A 24,441-nucleotide genomic window follows, 5' to 3' on the forward strand; every position below is an offset into this window, starting at 1 on the left:
CAAATTAAGAGCCCCAAACAACTACCCTTGTTGCTGAAAAAAAAGTTTCCTGTTGTTAAGATGTGCCTATATAGTTGGAAGTATCATAATAACAGATGAGAAGGGTTGGAAAGAAGAAAGTCTGGATTTATTGCTGCTAATGTCATTGCTGTATCCAAAAATAATACCACAATCGCCTTGTTGTCCATCATTGTGCTGGCTTATTAGCAAGGTTAGTATGCAGGTGGAGAAAATAAGTGGTATTATTAACATAAAGCGCAGTATATTTCTGAAGTTGCACTTCAGTTATGTTTAGATTTGTTTAGAATTACTTTTCTTTTTTTAGTTCTGTTGAAAGTTTGTTGACAGTAAACTTTAAACTTTCCCTCACACACTGAGCATACTGGTGTACTTTGTTGCAAAAATAAAGCTGGATGATGAAAGGGACTCATTTTCTAGGCTTCTGTTATGTTATTAAGGTGTAGTTTTGAGCAAACATTTCATTTTAGAATCAAAACAAAGAATGTGCACAGGGCCTGGGAGTAAGGAGGGACAAAAAACATGATTTTCTTTTTTATGAATATTTATAAAACGATGAGATCTGAATGTTTCCTGTTCATGAAATGAGGTTCCTCCAAGTCTTTCAAAAAGCTTTTATAAGAAGGGACTTTTTTTTTTACTTCATCAAGGACAGTTTTAACCACAGTTATTTTCTCTTTAAAAGCAAACCAGCTTTTAAATTCTCTCTGCTTTTAGTTTTTGTATAAAGTAAATTTGTTTTGATATAAACCTTTGTAAAAAAAGGTCAATTGTTGAGCAATCTGTTGCATCTAGTGAAAAACTAAAAACAAGACTGATGGAAGACAGTTCTTGAGTTTAGGTGTCAATGTTTATAGATGAACACCATAAAAAGTGTTTATTGTATTTACAATGTGTAATCCCACTCAGTTGATAGTAAGAATTGTGAAAGAAATGCCTCTAACTTGTGAAAGAATATCACAACATTGAATTTAAAGGTTAGGTACGTGCTCTGTAAAATAAAGTGTTTGTAAATGTGCAGCGATCATAATTGGTAAATCCCATAACGCACTCTATAGGAAGGGCAGAATTTTTCTAATTAAGTATTAGACTTTCTGTTCAGTAACCTTCTAAAACCTGATTTGATTAGTTTATCAGAAGTCTGATTTATCGAGGCTGTGAGGACAGATTATTTCACATTACATTTTCCCAGCGTTCTTAAGTCACAGGTTCTAAATCCCTCCAAATTTTTGTTTGTGACTGTTTGGTGAATGCAAGGCAGGTTCTGGTGCTAATCAAATACATTTTATCTTTAAATGCATCATCTTTAACAATGGTATACAAAGTCATATTATTTTTATGATAAAGCAAGGAATAAATTTCAGTCAACTATATGTTTCTTCCAGAGATGTTCTAAGACCCTGGCAGAGAATGTCTGCAGGACTGTGCATCAACAAATCTGACAGCTCAACTGCCTTGCTCACTAACACAATAACAAGCAAAAAATGATGACAAACTGCTGAAGTGAATCTACTTAGCTAAAAATAATTTTCAGCTTTCCCCTGATGCACAGAGCAGCCATACAGCGACCAATAAACCGTCACTGTCTTATCTGGCATGTGCATGGCTGCTAATGGGCTTTGGAAAATCTGTGAATTTGCCAAGAGGAGAAACTTCGACTCCGTTGAATTTTAAATCGGCTTGTTGTAGGGTCTTCTGACAGTGGTTGATTGGTTTGTTTATCAGAGAGGAAGGAGGAAAAGAAGCAAAAAGAGGAGGGGAGGCGGCCAATTATCTCCCTGGGAAGTTAAACAAACAGCTTGGATTTTCTTGATGGAGGACTTTGGAAGGTGTTTTGACTTCCTGTCATTCAGATTTCTCTCACTTTTTTAGTTAAAATAATGTTTCTATTAAATAGAAACATTTAATCAGGATGTTTGCTGATGTTTTGTATAATGTTTCTCAGAGTGATTGTGGTTCATAGATGTAGCTGCTTAGTTTATATCTATAGCTGCATGTTTTGAAGTTATAAGTATAAATAAACTAAGCTTTTTTACTTATAAAAGTAAAAATTACATAACAGAATATCGTTTTTTCTTTACATAGTTACAGCTTGCTTTTACTGAACACTTTAGTTCAAGTGAAGAAACTATTTCCTCAACATGGTTGGGATCAGCTGCTCATTGTTGCATGACTTTGAGGCTGTGTTGAAGTGTAAAGTTTGCTTCCAGCCTCCAAAACGAAGTTTGCACTTAGAAGTTGGACTTGATTGCTCCTTTGTGGTTCTAAAATAATACACAATTAACCAAAGTTATACAGTTCAACAATATAATTTTTAATTATGTCAGAAGCACTTTATTTTCAATTTCTTTATGTAAATGAGGGAAGTTTTAGTCAGCGCTGTTTTTTACAGGGTTTCAACAGAGTTTTGACAATTTTGGAATAGTCCTGCAATTTCTGTATTTTAGAAAACTAAAAAAGGGGAAATTAGATAAGATTTGGAAACAAGGCAAGCTATATTATCAGAAAATTCAAAGTGCTTACGAGGAAAAAAGTTGTTAAACACAAGAACAGCATTAAAGATGCCATGACATCACTGTATAAACCATTTCATGTAGTTGATATTGTTGCATATGTAAATTCTTTGGAGAGTTTAATAATAATACTAAAAAAATAAAGTCAGCTTGTTGTTTCGTCCAGCCGAATGTCCCTCCTCAGTAAAAGAATTGGTAATGGTAATGATATGCAGCTCTACCAAGTTGACTTCACACGTCAAACTCGTGCACAACAGACCACATTATACCCCCAAAACCTCAGAAAAATGAAATTTGTTGTCATGGCCCCCTTTAACAGAATAATAGGAATATTTAGGAATTTACATTCAAAAACCCAAAACTAAATTTTATAAAAGAAAAGAACACATAAGATGATAAAAATAAAATGTTTTGGTCTTTATGATTTAAAGGCGTTCAGAAAAACTGTTTCCATAGATGAGAAACTAAGTACTGCTTCCACAGTAAATGACCTTTGTCTTTAATGCATTAAACTTAAAGAAACACTGGCCCATTCCGTCATTGAATTTCTGAAATATTTTACTAAGCGACTGTAGGGGACTATGACCCCTTGTGACACAAATATAAACCTGTGTGGCGCCAGTGTTGATATTGTAAGATAGGTGGAAGCATGTAGATGTTTAATAAAAGTGGACCAAGAATGGAACCTTGATGAGTCCCACAAATGACGCAAATTAGTTCTAGCCCGCCAGGTAGGATTCAAACCAATTTTAGCAAAGTACCAGAAAGTCCTTCTCACTTTTCAAGTCTCAAGCCTTTTTTTGTTTACCTGACTCCGCCAGATAGATTTGCTCCGCATATCCATCTGGAAACCTTCCGTTGAAGTAATTTTGGGAAGGGGCGAAAATACTGGTTAGCTGATTGGCCTATGTTGGTGATAGACGGGCCAAATGAACCAATCAGATTCGTCGTCACTCTGTTACGAGCGACGACGAAAACACAACCACAAGCCAAGCTACTCTTGCTGCTGCAGGTAAAGGCTCGTTAGCTCAGCAAATAAATACTCTGTAATTCCGATAAAACTTGCTCGATAGCCACGCTAACGCTAGTTTCATCGGCTGAAACCGCCATGTTGTTTAGACTGAACTGACGCGCTTCCCGTTGCGTCACACCTCAACCCGCCTCAAAGCCAACGCTGATTGGACGTTCGTTTGGTGAACGGCTCCAAATTTTCTTTAACGGAGAGTAGCCAGACTGATCTGCGAGTGAAACCTTGAAAGCTCGCGAGATCAGGATGGTCTCACGAGGCTATTTTTTTGTGCCTTTTTATTTGAATTGGAACATCCATATATCGATCCATCAATGGATCATCAGTCCATTTGTCTATATCTATGTCTGACTTTTGTCCATCCATACCTTTCTTCATCTGTCTTTTTATCATCTAAGCCAAATGCCCATCCACCTCTCTATATTGTCATCTGTTCTTTCTTCTTCCCACCCAGTGATCTGTTCATCACTTTATCTATCTATTCCACTGTCCCCCAATCTATTCGCAATTTTTCCGTATTTGGAGGCTCAATAAATCTGTACCACTTTCAAAAAGCGTCTTACATGTAGGCCAACATTTCACCAAGAAATCTAGAAATGTGAGTCAAGAAGTCAAATTTGTGTACTGATGCAATTATGTATGTCATGACACACTAACAAGAAGTGGCAATTAGAAGCTGCTTGTCACTTATCTGTCCAAAGAGCAGCGACAATTTCCTGGCTCCTTTTGTGTTTAACTTTGTAATTTACATAAAAGGGAAAATAACCCTAGCCTCTTTGGGTTAACAGAAAACAGCAGCCCTTCCCCTTCACATACCACTAATGAGGTGCAAAGCCCTTGGATCAGATTTAAGCCCTCCCCTGAAGCTCGGCTGCTGTCAGTCATGCCGCAGCACTGGACTAGCAAAGCCGGCGCTCTAGACGTCCACGCCTCATTAGGGCTAAAGAGCTTCGGGGACATGGCTTGGGGGTGTAGGAATAACATCCAAGTCTCATGGCTTCCACTGGAGGACAGGAGAATGGAAAAAAAGGGAAGGGGGGGGGGGGACCTACACTTGTGTGCATAAAGGGACACATTATATTTAATAGTTTCCTGATTTGTCAGAGGAAGAGATTACGGTTTCTGCTGTGAAAATTATTTCATAGATGTGGGGAAGAGACGAATCAGGTGAAACTGTGATGAAGAGGAAGACCACTGGGAGTAGCAGTGATCTAATTGTCTTTCTCATCTTTCTTCTGAACACTCTTGACAACATTACCCAGAGCTAACTGGCCAATTAGACAGCAGAAGAACCACCTCTGCTCAGCTCAGACCTGTGTCCTAACTAGATGACAGCTCTTCTTAGCCGCGGCACTCAGCCTCTTTGATCTTTTGAGCTGTTTGTCCTTTTTTGACATAAAACCCATTATCCGTTTTCAAAAGATCTTTCCGTCTGTGGGTACAGTCATTTGCCTAAACTGAACTGTCAAGACGTTCCCTTTTTTTCCCCTCACGCACCCAGCTCAAACCTGCTATCCTTGTGTCCAGTCCCTTAAAGTCCCTTAAAGTGGATAAAAGTGTGTGTGTGTGTGTGTGTGTGTGTGTGTGTGTGTGTCTGTGGGCGGGGGTCTATATTCTCTCTGCTCTTAACTGAGTAGCCTCTTTTGCTTGACCAACATCCTTAAGAAGCCTTGGGAATGATTAGGTTATAGAGATAGCCTTATTAGATTTCCTTTCAATAAAACTGAGTTAAAATGATCGTTAAATCTAAAGGGAGAGGCATCTACCTGCAATGTATAAAAAGCAGTAATGTTTTTTAGTGACTGACTATGACAGTACCTGCCTTTGGTACTCTGCTCTTCATACTATTTTGTTAAACTTCATTTTAAAGTTACTCACTAAAAGTATTACCAAACATATTTTATACAAAAAAAAGTTATTATGAGTATAACAAATTTGACTTTTAATAAGCAAAAATCAAGTATTACTTTTAGAAATACATATTCTGGCAAAGTCTAATAACAGCACATCAAAAATGAATTTGTTCTCATAACTTAGAATTAGTAGTTTATAAATACATAAGTGTTGCGTCGCTATTTCTGAATTCATTTTGCGCACCACTAGATGGTGCGCCAGTGTGAAAATCTTACGCACAGGGGCTTTAACACAATCCAAACCTACAAAAAAAGAGATGATTTTTCAAACGAGATGCATGCTTTTTCAGAACACACTGAATATAAAACAAGAAGGGTTTCAGGTGGGTGCGGGAGCCTTGGCATGCTAATCCCTAACGGAACGGACTGCCTTTAAATGAGCAATAAGCAAAATTCCCCCACTGGGCAGTGGGGCTGTTGAGCGCTGTCTGTAGATCAAAACAAAATGTGCATTAAGCCACGATTCTCTATCGCCATTCCAGGTTTGTAAACAAGAGACTGGAGAACAACACAGGGAGGTGGTGTGTGAGACATCGTACCATATTCCATCCGAAAAGATACCTTTAGGTTTTTTACATCGCTATTTTTTTGTTGTTATTTCTATCTAAAATAATGACATTTTGCTTATTGCTCCTTTTAGGGTGTGGAATTTCCCATGGAGGCTCCGACTAATTGTTAAAAGATGTCAGGAAACAGTGCAGATAATGAAACTCCTCAAAGCAAAAGTGGTTCAAGAATGGTTTGTCGGAGCAAAACAAGTTTGAGATGTTGGCTTGGCCTCCAGGTTCCCCAGATCCCAATCCAATCATACATCTGTGGGGAACCATGACTGCTTCACTCAGGACTTAAAGGATTTCCTGCTCACATTTTAGTGCCAGATACCACAGCACACCTTCAGGGGTCTAATGGAGTTCATGCCTCAACGGGTCAGAGCTGTATATGCATCAAAAGTGAGACCAACACACTGCAGGTAGTCCAAAAAATGTTTTATCTGATTGATGGTTACTTTAAATATTGTACTGCACTCTCGTCCCTCTCTCTCTTCAAAATTAGAGGCGGCTTGAAATGCATTTTCAATTAATTCAGTCAGTTAAAGCTTATTTGATTTGAATTTGTTCCCTAAATTTGGCCTTTTAGTGTGAATGTCTTTCTTTCTCTTTACTTTAGCGGTTTTGGATCATCTACCTCCTTCCCACTCCATCTTGCTTCTCTCACACCAACTCCTGTTAATCCTCCTCCCTTACATCCATGAACCATCTCTGTGCCTTTGATTTTTTTTTTTTTTTTTTTTTTTTTTTTACTCCCTCCCTCTTAGCTTTATATTCAACATCTCTCCGGTTCACCTGCTATTCCCCTCCCTGCAGATGTCCAACTCAGCTCAGCCTTGCCTCTAAAAGGTCATCTCCAAACTGCTCAACCTGAGCTGTCCCTCTGATGCACTCATTTCTAGTTTTCTCTGTTTTCGTCACTCCCAATGGGAAATTTTAACATCTCCAGCTCTCTGTTCCCTCCCGAGTCAGCCAATTCTTTTTGTTAGTGCCACTGTCTCCAAATCACACATCAGAACAGTTGCTACTACTGTCTTGTAAACCTTTCTTACCACTCTCACAATCTCTCTGTCACAAATCACTCCTAACTCTTGCCTCTATACATCGTGCATCCTCTTTTTTTCAGGTTAAGGTTTGATTTATTAATCCCCAAAGGGGTAAATTGAGTTTCCATTGACATGTAAGAAACATATATACAGGCAAAAAACACTCACACTGGACTCTGCTATAGTGCCACATCATTATAAAATAACACCAGTGTCAATATCAGTATCAAATATTAGATCTTACAAAGTGCTCATTATAAAAGTGCACGGCAGCAGGAATAAAAGAGCTTCTGAAGCGTTCAGTTGAACAACGAGGCATTACCATTCACCCACTAGAAGAGCTCCTGAGTTCATTAAAGACACTGTGGAGAGGGTGGTCCTTGAGAGACAGAACAAAAGTTTATTTATCATCCTTTTGTCCATGATAATGTCCACTGAGTCGAGATTTAATCCAACCACTGAGCCGGCCTTTTTGATCAGTTTGTTCAGTCTGTTTTTGTTCTCAACAGTGATGCTCCTGCCCCAACATTGCAAAAGAGATTCTTGTTAATCTCTTTTGCAATGCCCATAATTTCAAGTCCTTCAATGCGCTTTACGGTTCCACTTGTTTTCATTTTATTCACACATATTTTCGTTTCCTGCTTTTACTTGCTTTCACCTGCTTCTCTCCAAAGCACTTGCCCACAGTTCTAGGCTGTTTTCTGTCTAATACCATTACAACATTTTCTGCAAACATTATAGTCCTTGGGCAGTCCTGTCTGAGCTTATCTGTCCATTGACATTATAAATACATTATAATAAAGGTCCGATCGGAATAGTGTGATCGGATTACGCTTAATCGGAATGAAATTGTATTTCGAATGAGAGGGGTGGTTTATGCCAATTGATAATCCGATCAATGTGCATATAAACGCTTGTCAGGATCAAGTTTTTCTGAATGTGGCAAACTGACCTGAATGCGCATGTGAGCCCAACGTAAACTTGACATATTTCCGCTAGGGCTGGACAATTAATCTCAATTGCAATATAATCGCAATTTTAAAAAATGCAATTTCCAGATCGCAGAGTTCTGCAATTTTTGGGTATGTATGTAACAATTAATGAATGAGACATGTCTTTAGGTGTTGGCAATGTGTTTAAAGTGGGTTTGCCTCCACATGGAAGGGAAGAGAGTTGCAGCGGTGAGGTAATAAAATTTTATTATTTGTTAGTATAGTTAATATTATCATAGTTTTTTTTTACCAGAAACTTTCAGGAATCTCACCATAGCATTAAATACTAATCAAACTCTTTAATAAATGGACTTGTTTGTTGTGCCCATATAAACGGCACAATCCGACTACATCCACATTTTGACAAGGTTTTGTCTCCTGTTGCTATTTACTGTAGGCTTGGATAATGATTTTCCTCCCTCATGTTGAGTGTTTATTAAATGACAAAATGTCATTGTGAAGAACCTTTCCATTATAAATAGGTATTTGTAAAAGTCTTACTTGTCGATTTGAAAATAAAATAATAATTGACAGCTATATTATTTGTCAATTTATAATGGAAATTTCAATATTTATCTTGTCTTGTCCTGTTGAATATTAAATTGGTTGACAGTTTTTTAGGGTATGATATTTTATTAATTATTAAGCAATAGAATAATGGAGACTGTATGTTTTTTATATAAAAAATAAAACAAAAACCAAGGTTAAAGCCTTAATGTTTAACAAGCACTTCACTATTACATTTACATTTGGTATTTTTGTTTGAGTTTTCCCTTTCCAACCAGCTGGGACTGATCACGCATGTAATACACCTAATCCCTTTGCTACAATTGTGGAGAGTCACAGCAGGTACGAGAAATGCAACGCTGCGTCTGTGGGGACCTTGTTAATCTCTCAGTCTCTGTCATCTGCCTTTGTTTTCTTAAAGGGTGTACTTTTTTTAGTGTGTCAAAACTGCAGGTTGGCACATCATTAAATCTTAGTTTATATTTTCAAGTATATTTATATCTATATCTAGATCTCATTTGTTACACACTAGAAATAATATATTTTTTTGGTGTGATATGGAGGAAGCATAACCTTTTGAAACAGTAGTGCCTCCAATGAGCTCACAATGTTGAAGGCACACAAATCCATAACATCATCTGGATTTTCCTATGCTATTAAAATACAAAAGGACCATAGGGTGTATAAACTTCTGACTGTGAAGACAGTAATTTAAAAAATCTCTGTTGAGAAATATCTTCTATTCCGCTGGCATTTAAAAAACAGCAAGAATTTAGTAATCCTAACTGATCTAAAACAGGTAAGGTTTAGTCTGATTCAATGACAGATTGGGAGGAAAAACAATGTTGAATTTAAACTTCTGTTCTAAACACTTGCCTGAAAAGGTATCATCTTAATTTATTCTGCAAATATCATGGATACATACCACTCTTGCAATCTCTCACTTCATCTCTGGAGCACAAAATAGTTTTGCTGGTAATTATTCTTGGCTAATGTAGTTGCCATACACTCTCTATAATCACTATCATTAGTTTTTCTTAAATTATGAAGAGTTTTCGAGCAACAGTTTTTTTTTATTTAAATTATAAATGCTAAAACAAACTAGTTTCTTAGGGAATAAAATGTAAATTGAATTAGATCTGCAAAAGTATATCACACATTATCCCATGTGTGATATAAAGCAGCCATAATGCCATTTATACATACATAATGTTTTCATGAGAGCAATTTAGGAACATTATGATCTAGCCCGTCTTAACATGTTTAAAGAGAGCTTAAAAAACCCACTTCTCCAATATTAAATACAAATAATGTTATCCAATTGTTCTGGCATCTCAATGAAGTTTCTATTTAAAAGGAATTATATTCATTGATGCAATTTTGATAATTTACATAATTATTTGTAGCTTTTTACACTAGAATCTAATTCAAAATGCTTAATTAATTCTGGAGAATTACTGTTGTGTTCCTGGCTCTGTAATATAAATTAAATGTAATTTTAACTATTTTATAATGAACAATACATTGCAAATAAATGCCATTAATTTAAGGTATAGACTTATTGTATTAGTCAAAAGCAGGAGTTTTAGAGTTTGATGATCACCGGTAGGAATTTACTGCAACATTTGGAAATACAACATGGCTAATTTAGTTCCTCTGTTATGTAGATGGGGTAGGTCCACCTCGTTGATCCTGTCGACCCGGGAGAAAATCCTGGTTGCTTCTGGAAGGCCTAAAACCTCTGTGGTCCTTCTGATGGCTTCTGTAATTGGTAACTGGCTAACTGTAAATCACATCATCCAATAGAAGTAGAGGATTTCCCTATATTGTAAGCCCTAAATAGATACTTTCTGATCTTTCCCCAAGTGTCTGTCTGTTCAAAGTATTTTTAAAAGATTGGTGTTGTAGTCTATGACAACTCTATGACTCCCCATCCCTATTCTTGGTCTGTGACTTGTTTGTATTTTTGTGTCAGCTGCACCAGTGACGTGGCGGCAGTGGCACCGGTAGCGGTGTAGTTCGTCCTGTAATTGGCCCCAACCCACTGCTCCAACCGTCTCAGAATGATGGAATGTGGTGTGAAGCGCTTTGGGGTCCGCTGGACATGATAAAGTGCTATACAAGTACAGGCCATTTTACCATTTACATTAGCCAGCCACCTGTTCTTTTATCGAGTAAGTAAAACCCAAATTAACTTGTTTGCAGATAAGGTTATTATCTTTATGTTACTGTCCAAATCTTGACATTTTTGTGTAAGCCTTTTTAAATCTGCAATATTTGGTCTGAAACCACCTTAGTGCTGACCTCTATGGGTTGAAACATGGCTACTGCAGTTGAATTTTCCTACTGGTTTAAGTTGTATAGCTTGGTACATGACGACGTCACAGCACCGCCTTTGGGTATAAAACCGTTTCACTTAGAGACGTCCCAGTGGTGCGTCAGGAGGTGGAATTACGAGCATTGATCGATAATGTTTTTCAGGTTATATTTACTTGAGTTAATTTAAATGTACATGCAAATGTACATTTCACTGCTTTGAAGTTTACATAAAATGCTAAGCCAGTTTTAGCAATCATGCTGACAATATCACGTTACCACTCAGAACCTGGACCCATCCTCCACTGCCTCTGCAGCACCGGCTTCAGGCACCACTGAGTCAGCTCCCTGAGCCAACGGCTTGATTAGATAAGGCTCAGGCTCGCTGGGCTCTACAAAGCCTCTCTCAACCTTGAGTGACGAGGAAGTTGAAAGATCCTCCAGCTCAAAAGATCGATCAGTGATGAAACTACCACCGTCGATCTGATCACTGTCCATGTTTCAATATGTCAGATTAAGTTAGCTGTCACATTCCCTCGTCCTGACCGTAGCCCCAATTAACCCCCTCCGCTCATCCACACACTTGGCCGTGCCGCTCGGTGTCTCTTGGCTTTCTCTTCACTTTGGTGGAATTAGTCAAATGTTGTCTGGGGGTTGGGGTTATGCTTTCACATCAGATTTAGTTCCACTTTAAAACTTTGAGAAACCTTGTCCAATTTCTTTTGGGCCCCGTCTCGCAACACCTGTCCATGTGAGCTAGCAGTTAAATTCTGAGATGTTTAAAGGTTCATCAATATTAATAACACTATCCTGTGGTGCAGTGATTTAGTTTTTTAGTGGTCAATCTAGGGCTGAAACGATTAATAGTGATTAATCGATTAATAAGATAATCCTCAACTAATAAGGTAATCAAATCCAATGAACATGCCATTTACTGAAATAATAACCTACCTACAACAGTAATTAAGATAAAACTGTGAAGTTTTTGCCATTCGCAATTCATTTAAAATGTGCAATAAAGGTTTTTTTTCTAAATTCCAAATGTTATTATTTAGAATTGCTTATTTACTAAAAGTATCTCTTTTTAGATGAATTAATTAGTCATAAAAAGAATCGATAGTTTAACCAATTTTTAAAATAATCGATAGCTGCAGCCCAAGGTCAATCTAAGTGTGAAGAATTTTATATTACTTATTTCAGATGTATTAACAATACTAGACATATTAAAGGAAGTTTTGGGATCATTATATCTTTATTGTTATAATAAAGATATAATGATCCCAAAACCTCCGGTTATACAGTTATCGGTGAAGATAAAGGCAGCTGGACTGATTTTTTTTTTTTTTTTTTTTTTTTTTTTTTTTTTAAAGAGTGATTAATCTTTTTAGCTCAACTCATTGAACGAACAGAAGGGAGGATCAAAGACTTTACTCACTTTTATTGTGTACAATGGTTTCCGACTTAGTAATCAGAGGTAATGAACAGTTGGATGAACAGTCTAATTACACTCCTGTCTCTCTGGATTTTACTAAAGCCTATCACAGTTTTTCACTGATAATGTGTTTTATCTTCAGTGTTAACCCTTCCAATTTAGACAAATGGTTCAATGAAAATTACATAATAGATTTAAAGTCACTATAAAAACTGAAATCACACTAATTAATTACTGTGCTGTAAAATTAGTTAATTTCATTTTACTACCTTGAAATTATATTTCAGTTTTATGTGATTTGGAGCACTATTGTTCAGAAGGGATATTTACTCACTAACAGATCGGCTCTGTGTAATAAGAGATTTTACCGCATTATTTTTTCAGCTGAAGATAAGGGAAATCAGTTCACACTTCAAGTGCATGCTGACATTATTTAATCACATTACATCTTCTCCTTCATTTGACATTTTCATATTCCGCAGAAAGGACAAGGCGGAAAAATATCAAATGGTAGACTTTAAAGGGTCTTGATGCTTCATGCACTGACAGCATGGATCCGAGAAGACTAGAATCAAATTAACACCATTGAAGTGTTCAAATTGTGACCCATGCTGGTAAGATGGTTTATCTCAGGGGTTATTTTTAACAGTCTAACAGTCACCGATCTTATGTTGCTGAGTCTCTCAGAGGCGCTTAGTCGGGTGAAAAAGTAATTTTCCAGCAATAGCCTTTCTTCTACACTTGGTTTTCCTCTGTTGTAAATTTAGTTGGTTTAAAAAAAGATGGAAATGTAGAATAAAATCCCTTGTGGTGTAACATAGGCAAGTTCAACATTAAAAGTTTGAAAAGGACTAAAATAGTAGTCTTGGGGGAGAGGGGGTGGGGGCGGGGAGAGAAATGTTCACATTTCAATTTATATACAGTTATGTGAAAATGCTTTTGCCCCATTACAGACTTCTGGTTTTCCTTTTTAGTCACACAGATCATCAAACAAGCTTTCATAGTAAACAAAGACAAATAGAGTAAATACATAGTCAAAATATCCAGTCCTTCAATGATTTTCTTTATTGTGGGGGAAAAAAATAAGGAAACCAAACAAACCTGGACCTACATAAAGGTCAGTCTTTATTAAACTGACCTTAACTTGAGGCAAGTAAGGCCTGCAGTGCTTGGTTTTACTTCGACCTCCTGGATGAGTCAATGATGTACTCTTAAACTAATATTATTATGCCTGCTGATCTTGGGAATTCTCATTACTGTTCAGTGTTTTCTCCATCTGTAGATATTGACTCTCTCTGGGGTTTGCTGCAGTCTTAAAGACTTACAATTGGCCTTGAAACCCTTAACACACCACACATTGACTTTGTTTGTCATCTGTTCTTGAATTGCTTTCCAACTTAATGTTTTCAGATATTATCTCACCTGTTTGAGTGATTCCCGGTTCTACCGTTTTGACAATAATTATGTCTGAGTGTGATTGTGAAGTTTAACTGCGCTTACTTCATTCGGGGGAATGAGAGGATAAACTCTGTATTTAGGTAGATCGGGTTAGAATAGCTTTTTTACTTTAATAAATTTAATTATCCTTTGAAAACCTAGTTTATTTTCACTCAGATTGTCTTTGTCTGCCATTAAAATACTTTTGATGATCTGAAATATTTAGGTGTAGAAAAAAAGCACAGATAGAAGATGAATGTAATGGGGTAATACCTTTTCACAGTAAAATATCTGCAGAGGCAAAATATTTAACATCATATCGTTTTAATTCAGTACAACATTTGTATTTTGTTTTGTCATTGCAATTGTCAACTTTGTGTTAGAGAGACTTTTAGGATGTCCTTTTATTATTTTAATCAGATATTATCTCACCTGTGAAGTCCTGCCGGGGATTAGCTGTATTTGCTCACAATTTAAAGCCAGGTTAATCTTCTAAAAGCCAAACAGAGTTTTTATGTTAATGCCAGAGAGTTCTATTTTAAAAGATAAAAATGAATTTACTTCTCCCAAACTCTTGGCTTTGAATAAAATAAATGTTTCTTTAAGTACTCTTGACTAAGATAAGACTAGCTGTCTGTGGCCACCCCTCAACTCTGTAATCAGCTTTCATGTGAGCTTCAATCTGTAACTGAACTTTGTCTTTTTAAGTCAAAGCTCAAAACTTTTTTTTTTTATTCAGGCAAACTTTTAATACTTAAAACAAAACGATGTTTAATAGTACCCGCCTTGTTTTGAACCTGTTTTAATATAATCTTCGAGCTAGCTGTGTGTTTTTGTTTGATATATATTGACTTTGTGAAGCACTTTGGTCACCATTATGGTGGATGTGGAACGGGCTAAAGAAATAAATGTTTGACAGCTTTTTAGAATAAAACTCTTGCTGTTTGTATGAAGATGATGGGTTCATTTTTCTGGGATACTTTCTCTTAATTTCTCTCTTTTTGCACACAGCACAGCTAGATAAAAGCAAAAGTGGTTGCTTTGTTGGTATTTTGTAATTAGACATTGTCTGTTTGTCTTTTCTTTGTCACAATAAGAGATTTTATGCCTTTGCAACGTGTTCTGTTACAAGTGTTCGGAACTCATTTGCAAATTAGAGGCATACAAACTGTTTCTTGTTCTAATCTGGTGCACAGTACTGAACCAAATCTCAAGTGTGTCCTTTCTTTGTTAACAGTAGATTTTCTTTAAAACATAGCATCCTCAAAATAAATAAAGCGAAACTGGAAGCATTGTTTGCCTGAAGGAATTGCAATGAAGCACAGCAATCCTAAAATTCTTAATAAATTGTCACATTTGCTGTATTAGGTTAAAACCCATCTATAAAAACTGTATTTCAGCAGGTAGAAAGAGATCTGGATGACCACCACTGCTTCAATGCTTAAAATAAATAAAATATAAATAAATAAGTAATAAATAATTCTGCTTATAGTCCCACAGAGGGGACTTTCTTCTCTGCGTTTAACTCATCCAGTAGGGAGCAGTGTGCTGCCAACACTGAGTGGCACTCGAGGAGCAGTCTGTGGTCAAGGGTCTTGCTCAGGGGCTCAGAGTGACAGACTGAGTTTCGAACTGGTGACCTTTGCAGCCTCTCCAAGACGCAAACGCCCAACTCCCTAACCACTAGGTCACCACTCCCAAATGTTGCCTTAAAGCATGCAAAACAGATGGCGTTGATAAGAGGTTAAGACACAAAGACTTATAGCCGTCATACAATGTGGTAGTTTAAATAATGTGCATGCAACATTATTAAGATTTTGAACATTTGAGCATGAGATGGGTTTCTTTTAACAGATTATCAAATTATCAATTTAGTACTGTAGTTTTGATTTAATCACCGAACCCTTACAAAGTAAAGTGATAGACAGTCATTGTTTTTTATAAGTAATACATTTATTGTCACATTCTTAGTCTCAAATATACTCTTTTGTGGTTTGTGTGCTATAAATACAGCACGTTTCCAAACTCACAAATTCATGGTGAATGATCATGACTTAAATTTAAGTTTAAAAAGTCATATTACAACAAGTAATGGGTCCGATCAGGTTTCATGCTGCCAAATCCGATCACTTAAGATAACCGATATTGATCAAGTGGATTGGCTGTAAATATCTTTGATTTAGTTATAAATGCTGCTTGCTACATGATCTGACAAAAATTAACCATAATAGTACACAGTAATTTAGATAAAAACAGGTTTTCATATTACTGGATTATTTATTGATATCAGTCTCATCCATCCATCCATCCATTTTCTAACGCGTCTGTCCCTTGTGGGGTCTTCAGCTGTCAATGGGCAAGAGGTGGGGTACACCCTGGACAGGTCGCCAGTCTACCGTAGGGCAGATATCAGTCTCATAATCTTTATTTTTTTTCTGTAGTTTTTGAGTTTTCCACATTATTTTCATTTTACATAGTAGTTTAGTTGAAGGTTACTGGTTTAGTTTTTAAATAATTTGTTGGCTAAAGTAATCTAAAGGTATACAGCCACGTTATGTTTCTAAAAAAAAAAAAAAAAAAAAACTCTTTGAACGATGATAAAATGAAGTTCTATACACCAAGCCTCCATCATGATAGTGTTTTGATGCTCCTTTTTGAGGCTAGGTAGAATCCATTAGTAGGTGCGATGAACAGATATAAACAGACCTGGGGACATCTACAGACAGTATCTCAGAACTATAATAATGCCGGTTTGCTTTAATAATAAAACAGTAATAAATAATGCCGGACTGAACCTGACCCTCTGCAATGCCTTGCAATAAAGCGGCAGCTCGTGTGATTGAAGAACAATTGTTGTTAATTAAATACACCGATCTACAGCAACTTTAAGAGCCTCATATCAGAATATTTACTCACATCAGTCAACTCTGTGGTCACATATGACCATTGGCAGGTTTAGCGTCTGCTTCAGTGACCACCAACGGTCATACTGTATTCCCAGCGACATTCCACTCTTTCTGTCTTGGAATAATATTTTTTTTGCATTTTTTTTCACTGGATCTTGGACCATTCTGCATTGTATCGCTGGGAGATGCTAATAGCCATTAGCCACTTCCTTGTTTTATCCCCTGCTGTGCATGCGCAGTGTTGTAATTCCTATGTTGTTAAAAATAAACACAAAATGCTTTATTTAACAAACTGAGCAAAAACAAAGCGTAAAACACCGAAATAATAACTAATACGCCAGCAGGACCAGATAATCTTTCACATAAACATTGTATGCAACCAGAGTGACCTATTGACATAAAAAAAAAATCAAATAACGTGGGTATGCACCTTTAACTGGAAGTTTAATTATTGTGTTAATATATTTTTTTGTATTTTGGAAATAAGTTTGTGTTTCTTCTGTTAATGTGAGTGGTACTTACTGTTTGAGGATCTATTGTTCTGAAAAAAGACACACCTCACCAGGTATAGCTACGTCTGTAAAATATTTACCGGTAGCGGGGCCCCAAGTGTGAGAGCAACAGACGGAACCCAGAGTCTTCCACCACTGAGAAAGGGTCATCTAGCCTGTTGAATTTCATTATTCTTCAGGTTATTTGTTTAACCTTCTGAATGTCACGTTAATACCGGTGGGTGTTGGCAATTGTGGGCCGCGTTATCTGACTCTCTTCTTTTCATTCTCTACAAATGAGCCTCAAAAACTCACAATAGTCTGCCCTGTGCTTATTCTTTAAATGTATGAAATTCGTTTGGTTAAGGCGTACTTTTTCACGGACATCAGAAGGTAATGATCAGTGGACGATTGATCAGAATGCCTCTAAATTCTATAGTTATGATAAATATAGAGCTTCTAACATGCTAATTAAGAACTCGCTCCTTTTTTGGCAGCTGAGCCAAAGGAGCCAAGAGTCACTGTATGCAGAAAGAGAGGAAAGTGATTTGGAGATATTTTAAAGGCAGTTTATTTATGCTTGAATTTCAATTTACTTTTTACCTTTTTGATAGGTAATGTGTAATTGTGTTTTTATGTCTTGTGTGTTTTCTGTGCACACAAAGAAAACAAGTAGAGTGACTTGGCACACCATTTAATACAAGGGACAAGTCACAAGGCTATTTTATTTTGTTAAAATGTTGCATTTTGATTAATAAATCTCTTTAAAATCTGATATAAAATAGCCTACAGAGACAGCTTGCATGGATGTTAATTTTACTAGAAATGGTTGAGATGTTGAGTTTAGAACTTTTTTAGTTGCTACAGATGCATCATTTGCTTAATAAAAATGTTCAGTGTACACTGAAGACATGTCATGTTATTGCATCTTAGACAATGAAATGTGGATTTTATTTTTAAACGAACTGACTTATTGGTTTTCATGCATTTTCTATGTACTGTATTTTATTACTTATGTTTAATTAGTTAAATTAACAATCTACAGAATGTGCCAGTTTTGTTATACAATTACTTGAATGCTAGTAAAATGGATAGAATACTCGATTAATAAAATAATTGCTAGCTACAGCCCTCGTTTATTTATCACCACTTAAGGAATCACATTCTTTTAATGATTTGAATGTAGATCTGTATTTTAATTTATGATACTTGGTTGTTGTGTTCCTCGAGGCTCTATGCTAGGTCCCAGTTTTATTTTGTGATACATACCTTTGGGATCTTTCCTTAGAACATAAAATATCCCTTTTCTCTGCCTTTTCCTATAAATTTCAATCCTATCTGACATTAAACAAACATATCAGGGATGTTTTGAAGTTTTTTCATTAGAGTTTAAATTAGTTCGGTGCTTTGAAGGATTTTAAATGCAGTTTTTCCACATCAAAACAAGCTAGAAATATTCTCATGTATAAAATTTACTGTAAAAGCGAAATGGTCTTTTTGGGCTTTTAACTGAATAAAAGGCCTTTGAAAAACAACTCAGTTGGCAATTTTTGATGTTATAAGTTTTAGATGAGTGTAAATGTCTTTACAATGGTTTTGAGAAAGCTATAAATAGTTTTATTTCGAACTAGATATATCATTACTGTCTCATGTGTGCACATAGAGATTAGTCATCTGTTCATATTCTGCAGATGATACAAAATGCTGCCACACATCTTGTTGCTGAGTTCTGCATAATTTCTGCACCTGTTTTGGCTTCACTCCACTGGTCTCCTGTCCATTACAAGATTTAATATAATAACCTTGTTATTGGGAAATATACATTATATCATATCAGACCTGGTGTGTAGAACTTTTTTTATCTAATAGGTGATTTATTAATTTTTTAACTGGTTTTAAAATTTTTACTTCAAGTGGATCCATTTCAGAATGTTTTGTTTTATTGTCTCATAGTTATCACTATATAACAGTGTAAACTCATTCTTCACAGGTACATGATGCTGATCAATGGAAAGAACGAAGTGTACATGATCGACAGGGACAACACGATCTTCCACATAGCAAACCTCGAGTTCCCTTTCCGGAAGGATCTACGCGTCCATTTATCCAAAACGCTACTGGATGGGGTAAGGAGTTTTTTTTTTTGTTTTTTTTTGCATATACACGTGCTCCTTTTCTTGGCTTTTAAATACTTTCATATTCTGTACGACTTCTCTCACATTCCCAGTTCCACCTGGTCCCCCTTCCGTCTTTACCGTGGTCACATTCTTATAAGGCGCCCGGTGCTCAGTGTTGCAGAAAATTGACGCCGTTTTAGAAATCTTAGGTGAAGGCATGGTGACGCATGTGTCACTGGGAAGGCAACGTTTGCCAGGATAGGCTGACAGGAACACGATCACGCGTGTTCTGAAGAAATTGGTCATTAATTGTTACACAGTTTCCTGTATGTGTGGGCTTCGCTGCAACCCAATGCTGTGCACGAGGGGGCTCAATTACTTCCTTTTGTGCTGCAGAAGCAGGGCCCGGCTCCCACTGACATGTTTGTGCTGCATAGGTCACATAGGTCCCTGCTCCCCCAAGCAGCAGGGGGACGAGTATGAGTCATTTTACTCTTCCTCACTGAGAAAACATACAAAAGGAAATTGACTGTGCTCGGGCACAAGTCATCATAAATTTGATCACAGCTTCCTGCACGTGTTTCCATTTAGTGGAAAAGATGAGGAGATGAGAGATACATTTTTTGTGTGTGTTTGTTTTGCTTTAAATTTTTTGCTTGTGTTTTACTGTTTTATGCAAAGCGGCCTCCTTATTGCTGAGCAGTTACAGGCTAATGTGGCAAATTTAGCTTCCACGCTCAGACAGGACGTCTAATTGCTGTGCATATTGTCGCTCATTTGACGGAGCGGCACGGATGGATTTTTAAGTTGCCACAAGCTTTGTTTTGACTCTTGTTTATTCATGAGTTGATGCTTTTGGCTTTCAGTTTATAGAGACTGTCCCCTGCTGCTTATGAGGAGCAGTGGAAGAAGAAGCTTTCTGTTGTTTCATTCGTGGCACATGACAATGATCTGTTTCTCTACATGCTTTTAGTTGTAGTTTTTAATGATCCTGAGTCTTGACATTTAGTTTAGATTTTGTGTTATGCTGCCACGCAGATTCAATTCCTGGTGGCTTTCTTTGGCTGCACTGGTGCGTTCATCTGTCGCTTTCCTTCGTTGCGATGGTTCAGTGCGCCAGATGCACGGTGATGGCAGCTTGCTTTGTTGCATCATTTCTTCTCCTCAGCCCTCATGTCAGGGTTACGCATGTCTCCCTCTCCCCAATTTACTTCATTTCTCCTATCCTCTCCACCAGTCTGGCTTTGGCAATCTATTTTAAATATTCAGCTCTCTTCGTAACACATGTGACACCTGGAATTTATATAATTTAAAATCTTTGGTCACAATTAAGCTTAACAGATGAGCTGAAAACTTTTTGCAGAGAATTATAAAGTTGTTTTTTGAGTCAATGTAGCAGTAGTTAGAGAGGTAATGTAGATTATGTCTCAATTTTGCTTAATGTTTACCACAAAAACATAACTGCCCGTTTAAAATCTATTAATTTTTAATTGTAGTTGATTACCTTGCTTATCTTACCTTACATTCACACGTAGTTTTACTCAGCGTCAGTTGCAGAAGCTTAGTCTAATGCTGAAAGGAAACATTTTGTGCTCTGCTAAAGATGACTGAGCTGCCGCAGCAGAGAAATGTTAGCTGGAAAAAGATTTAAATGGGCCCCGCATTTCCAAACGATACTTGGCAAGTAAATTTAACCATCTGTCATCACTGTCCACTGTTTCCCTACAATGTTCCAGCCTGTTGGTGTGCACTGAAGGCAGATGAGGCACTGGTGTGGTCCACTGTTGTGTTTCTCTTCCCTTAGATCGGACAGCAGGTGCTCTGGAATTGTTCAGTCTGCGTGAAAACAAGATTGGAGGTTGATTTGAAAACCTACTGAACAAAATTTGAAGAAAATAAATAGAAGTATTTCTCTTTGCTTCATGTTTGTTTGGGTACAATCTCCAAGTCAGATATGTGTTTTAGCTGCACACAGTCTTAAAAAGTCAGGAAAAATCTGGAAACTGTTTTAGGTAACTTTCTGGGACAAGTATACAGAAAAGATGGAGTATTGATAGATGTTTGTATTTCAAGTCATCGTTCTATTTTCCTTTGTTTACATGATGAATGTCTCAATAAAAAATAACATCTAGTGGATCCAATCAGAATCTATCAACATATTTGTCCATTCATATCCATCTAGCAGCCCATCTTTCCATCCACCAAATTGTCCATTCCTCTGTGGATTCATCATTCTTTCTGTCCGTCCGTCAGTGAATCAGTTTGCCCTTCCATTGATCAGGTGGTCCATCCCGTCCGTCCTTTCAGTATGCTGGAATCAGACAACTCGGGTGCAAAGATGGAGTACACTGTAAATGTAACATTTACCCCTTTCACACTTTTGACCTTTCCCAGTAATTTTCTGGTATTTTAGTGGGTCAGGGATACGTGTGAATAAAGCCAGAACGAATTCACCTGGTAGAACTGCCCCGGCAATTTACCGGGTCAAGACCTAGTTTCATACCCAGTAATTTACTGGGACCGCTCTAGTCTGAATAAAGCTGTTACATTCCCGGGGATGGCACGCATTTTGTGATTACATTTGACGTTCATAGTCCTCACTGCTTTGACTGAAAAATGTACTGAAATGATATTCCTTCTGTAGTCTTCATAAAGCTACTAACCACTGAGAGAACCACTGGTCCCAAAGCTGTAGTTTGTTCTGGCTAATCAGCTGTTTGACAGAAGTAATTTCCAGCTGAATTCTTATTTAGAGGTTGGCTTGATCAGTTGAAGCTATAGCCCTTGCATTACTGCCACAAGTCTGTCAGAAGAAGAGCGGAGAGATATTTTTAGCAATCAAATATCTTTTTTAATACAGAAAATTTTTCAATTCTGATTTCAATTATTTGCATGTGGGCTTAAACCACAAAACTCACCCATCGCTGCTAACTTCTCATTACATCGCCAATTTTACGCTGTTTTCTTTTTGTTATTTTTGATTTGCAAATGACTCATAGCGAATAAACAGTCTACCTTCATCGAAATAACAGAGTTTATCTTTAGAGTATAGATCTCTAAACTGGGTACTGGCGTATCAGTGTAACGCAGAGCTGCAATCCTGCTCTCTCTTGATAGTTTGATTTCTTCGTCACTCCGTTGTATAACAATTCCCTCAAAACTCATCTTGTCGGAGTGTCCTGCAGCACTGCTGCACCTGACCTCAGCTTGAGAGCTTTGCATAATAGATGAGCGGTGCTATTTCTGCATCATGCCCTCCATCACCAGACCCTTACCTCACATTCTTAACCATATATATGCGCACACACACTCCTACCCCCAGATTCCCTGATATCCTTTACGTTACTGCTGGGCCCCCCTTCCCTGACCGCCCATCCTCAGGGGATCGCTCAGATTCCAGCGTCTCATCCTGCAGAACTTGAGTCAACAAGGCTTTTACAGTGTGGTGATGATAAAATTGCTCACAGTTCGTAGATCTTCTTTCATTTTCCATTGTTTTGATGGACTGATGTCCCATTTCTGTCCTTTGTCTTTATCCCCGCAGGAGATGATCATCGACAAGGTGAATGGTCAACCAGTCCCCCGCTATTTGATATATGACATCATCAAATTCAATGTGAGTACCCTGCACTTTTGAAAGCGACCTCTTAGCCCTGAAAATGTTCAAGGTTAAATTGTCAGAGGGGAGACCACATCGCCGGGAAGACTTTAATCACCTCATTCCTCTTTCAAAACTTCTTCAACAAAGGAGCTGGTGCTCGTGTTTGGGTTTGTTTTCAAGCAGTTTAAAGCACATGAAATATTGAGTTATTGCATCATGAGTTTGATCATTTTGTCAGAAAGAGACATGAATAGAAGCTGAAGAATTAAATACCCATCTAGCAGGCAGTAGAGTATCCAGGCTCTGCAGTATTAGTTTAGAGACAGCAGCTTTCTCAATATGCAGGATGAGGTTTATATATAGCATGGCTGTGTTTTTCTTGTGCACACACACTCACATGTTGGTGTATACATCATTGTGTGGACCTCCCATTGACTTCCATTCATTTTTATATTACTTTCTATGCCCTAACCCTGAACCTAAGCCTAAACCCAAGGTCACAGTGTACATACCCAACCCTAAACTTAACCTAATCTTAATTCACACATTAGCCTTAAACCAAAGCATTAGCCCAATTTGTATTGTGAGGACATTGCAAAATGTCCTCACAATGGCAGTTGTCCACACAGCGTTGGTCTGCTGTCAAGTTTTGGTACTCATAACGCTAGCTATACATGCACACACACACACACACACACACACACACACACACACACACACACACACACACATCCTTACAAGTACAAAGTATGGGCCGTGCTTTGACTTCCATAGACGCCCATTCATTTTCAAGCCTTTCTATGGCCTAACCCTAACTTTTACCAGTATATAGCTCACCCTAACCTGAACCTAACTGACACCTTAGTGCTAAACCTAACTCATAAAAAAGTGAGGACCGAGAAAAGATCCTCACTTGACATCAGTGTCCTCATTTTAGTAAAATGAGCAGAAAATGTTCTCGCTTAGCTTCAAGTACAAGAACACGCACGCATGCACACACACACACACACACACACACACACACATACACGTCTATCTAGCAAACAGTGCACTGTCAGTGTAAACTGTCAAGTGGGGACATGTGTTTCTAGTTATTTAATTGTAAAATAAATATCATACAAAATTTTCTTGTAAGACCTTTTCACACTATATTACCTTCAAATTTATTTTTTTTACTTTTTAGAGAAATTGCAAAGAGGGGACTTAGATTCTTAAACGACATCTACTTATCCAAGAGGGGGCCTCTGTTGTAATGCAGTGGATCTGTCTGTGCACCAGTTTCTTCTATTGAATGATTACCTTTCTCTGTGATCCAAGCATTTTATAAATAATCACTATCACTTCAAATAAATAAAGCTTAAACTGTAATTCAGAAGTAATTTGGCATTGATATCAAGGGCTGCAGTATTACCAACAAAATAATGTCTTTCAAATATATAACATTTTATAAAACCAGTGTGCTTATTTTAATTTTAAGCAAGGACTATAATACTTTCTTAAGGCTATTTGGACATATTTAGGGTACTAATTTTAAAGTAATTCATGGATGTAGTCAGGTCAGAAAATAGTTATCTTTT

At 37.2% G+C, this 24,441-nt stretch overlaps 1 protein-coding gene across 1 annotated transcript; it reads left to right on the forward strand.

Moving 5' to 3' along the window:
- Positions 1-19,135: 19,135 nt before the first annotated feature.
- On the forward strand, positions 19,136-22,915 carry LOC118562085 (mRNA-capping enzyme-like). The gene is made up of 2 exons (XM_036134390.1): positions 19,136-19,272; positions 22,808-22,915. Exons 1-2 carry the CDS (start codon positions 19,141-19,143, stop codon positions 22,898-22,900), a joined length of 225 nt encoding a protein of 74 aa, XP_035990283.1. The 5' UTR covers positions 19,136-19,140; the 3' UTR covers positions 22,901-22,915.
- The last annotated feature ends 1,526 nt before the right edge of the window (positions 22,916-24,441 follow it).

This window comes from Fundulus heteroclitus, unplaced genomic scaffold (genome assembly GCF_011125445.2).
Source record: "Fundulus heteroclitus isolate FHET01 unplaced genomic scaffold, MU-UCD_Fhet_4.1 scaffold_802, whole genome shotgun sequence".
NCBI classification, from domain to species: domain Eukaryota; kingdom Metazoa; phylum Chordata; class Actinopteri; order Cyprinodontiformes; family Fundulidae; genus Fundulus; species Fundulus heteroclitus.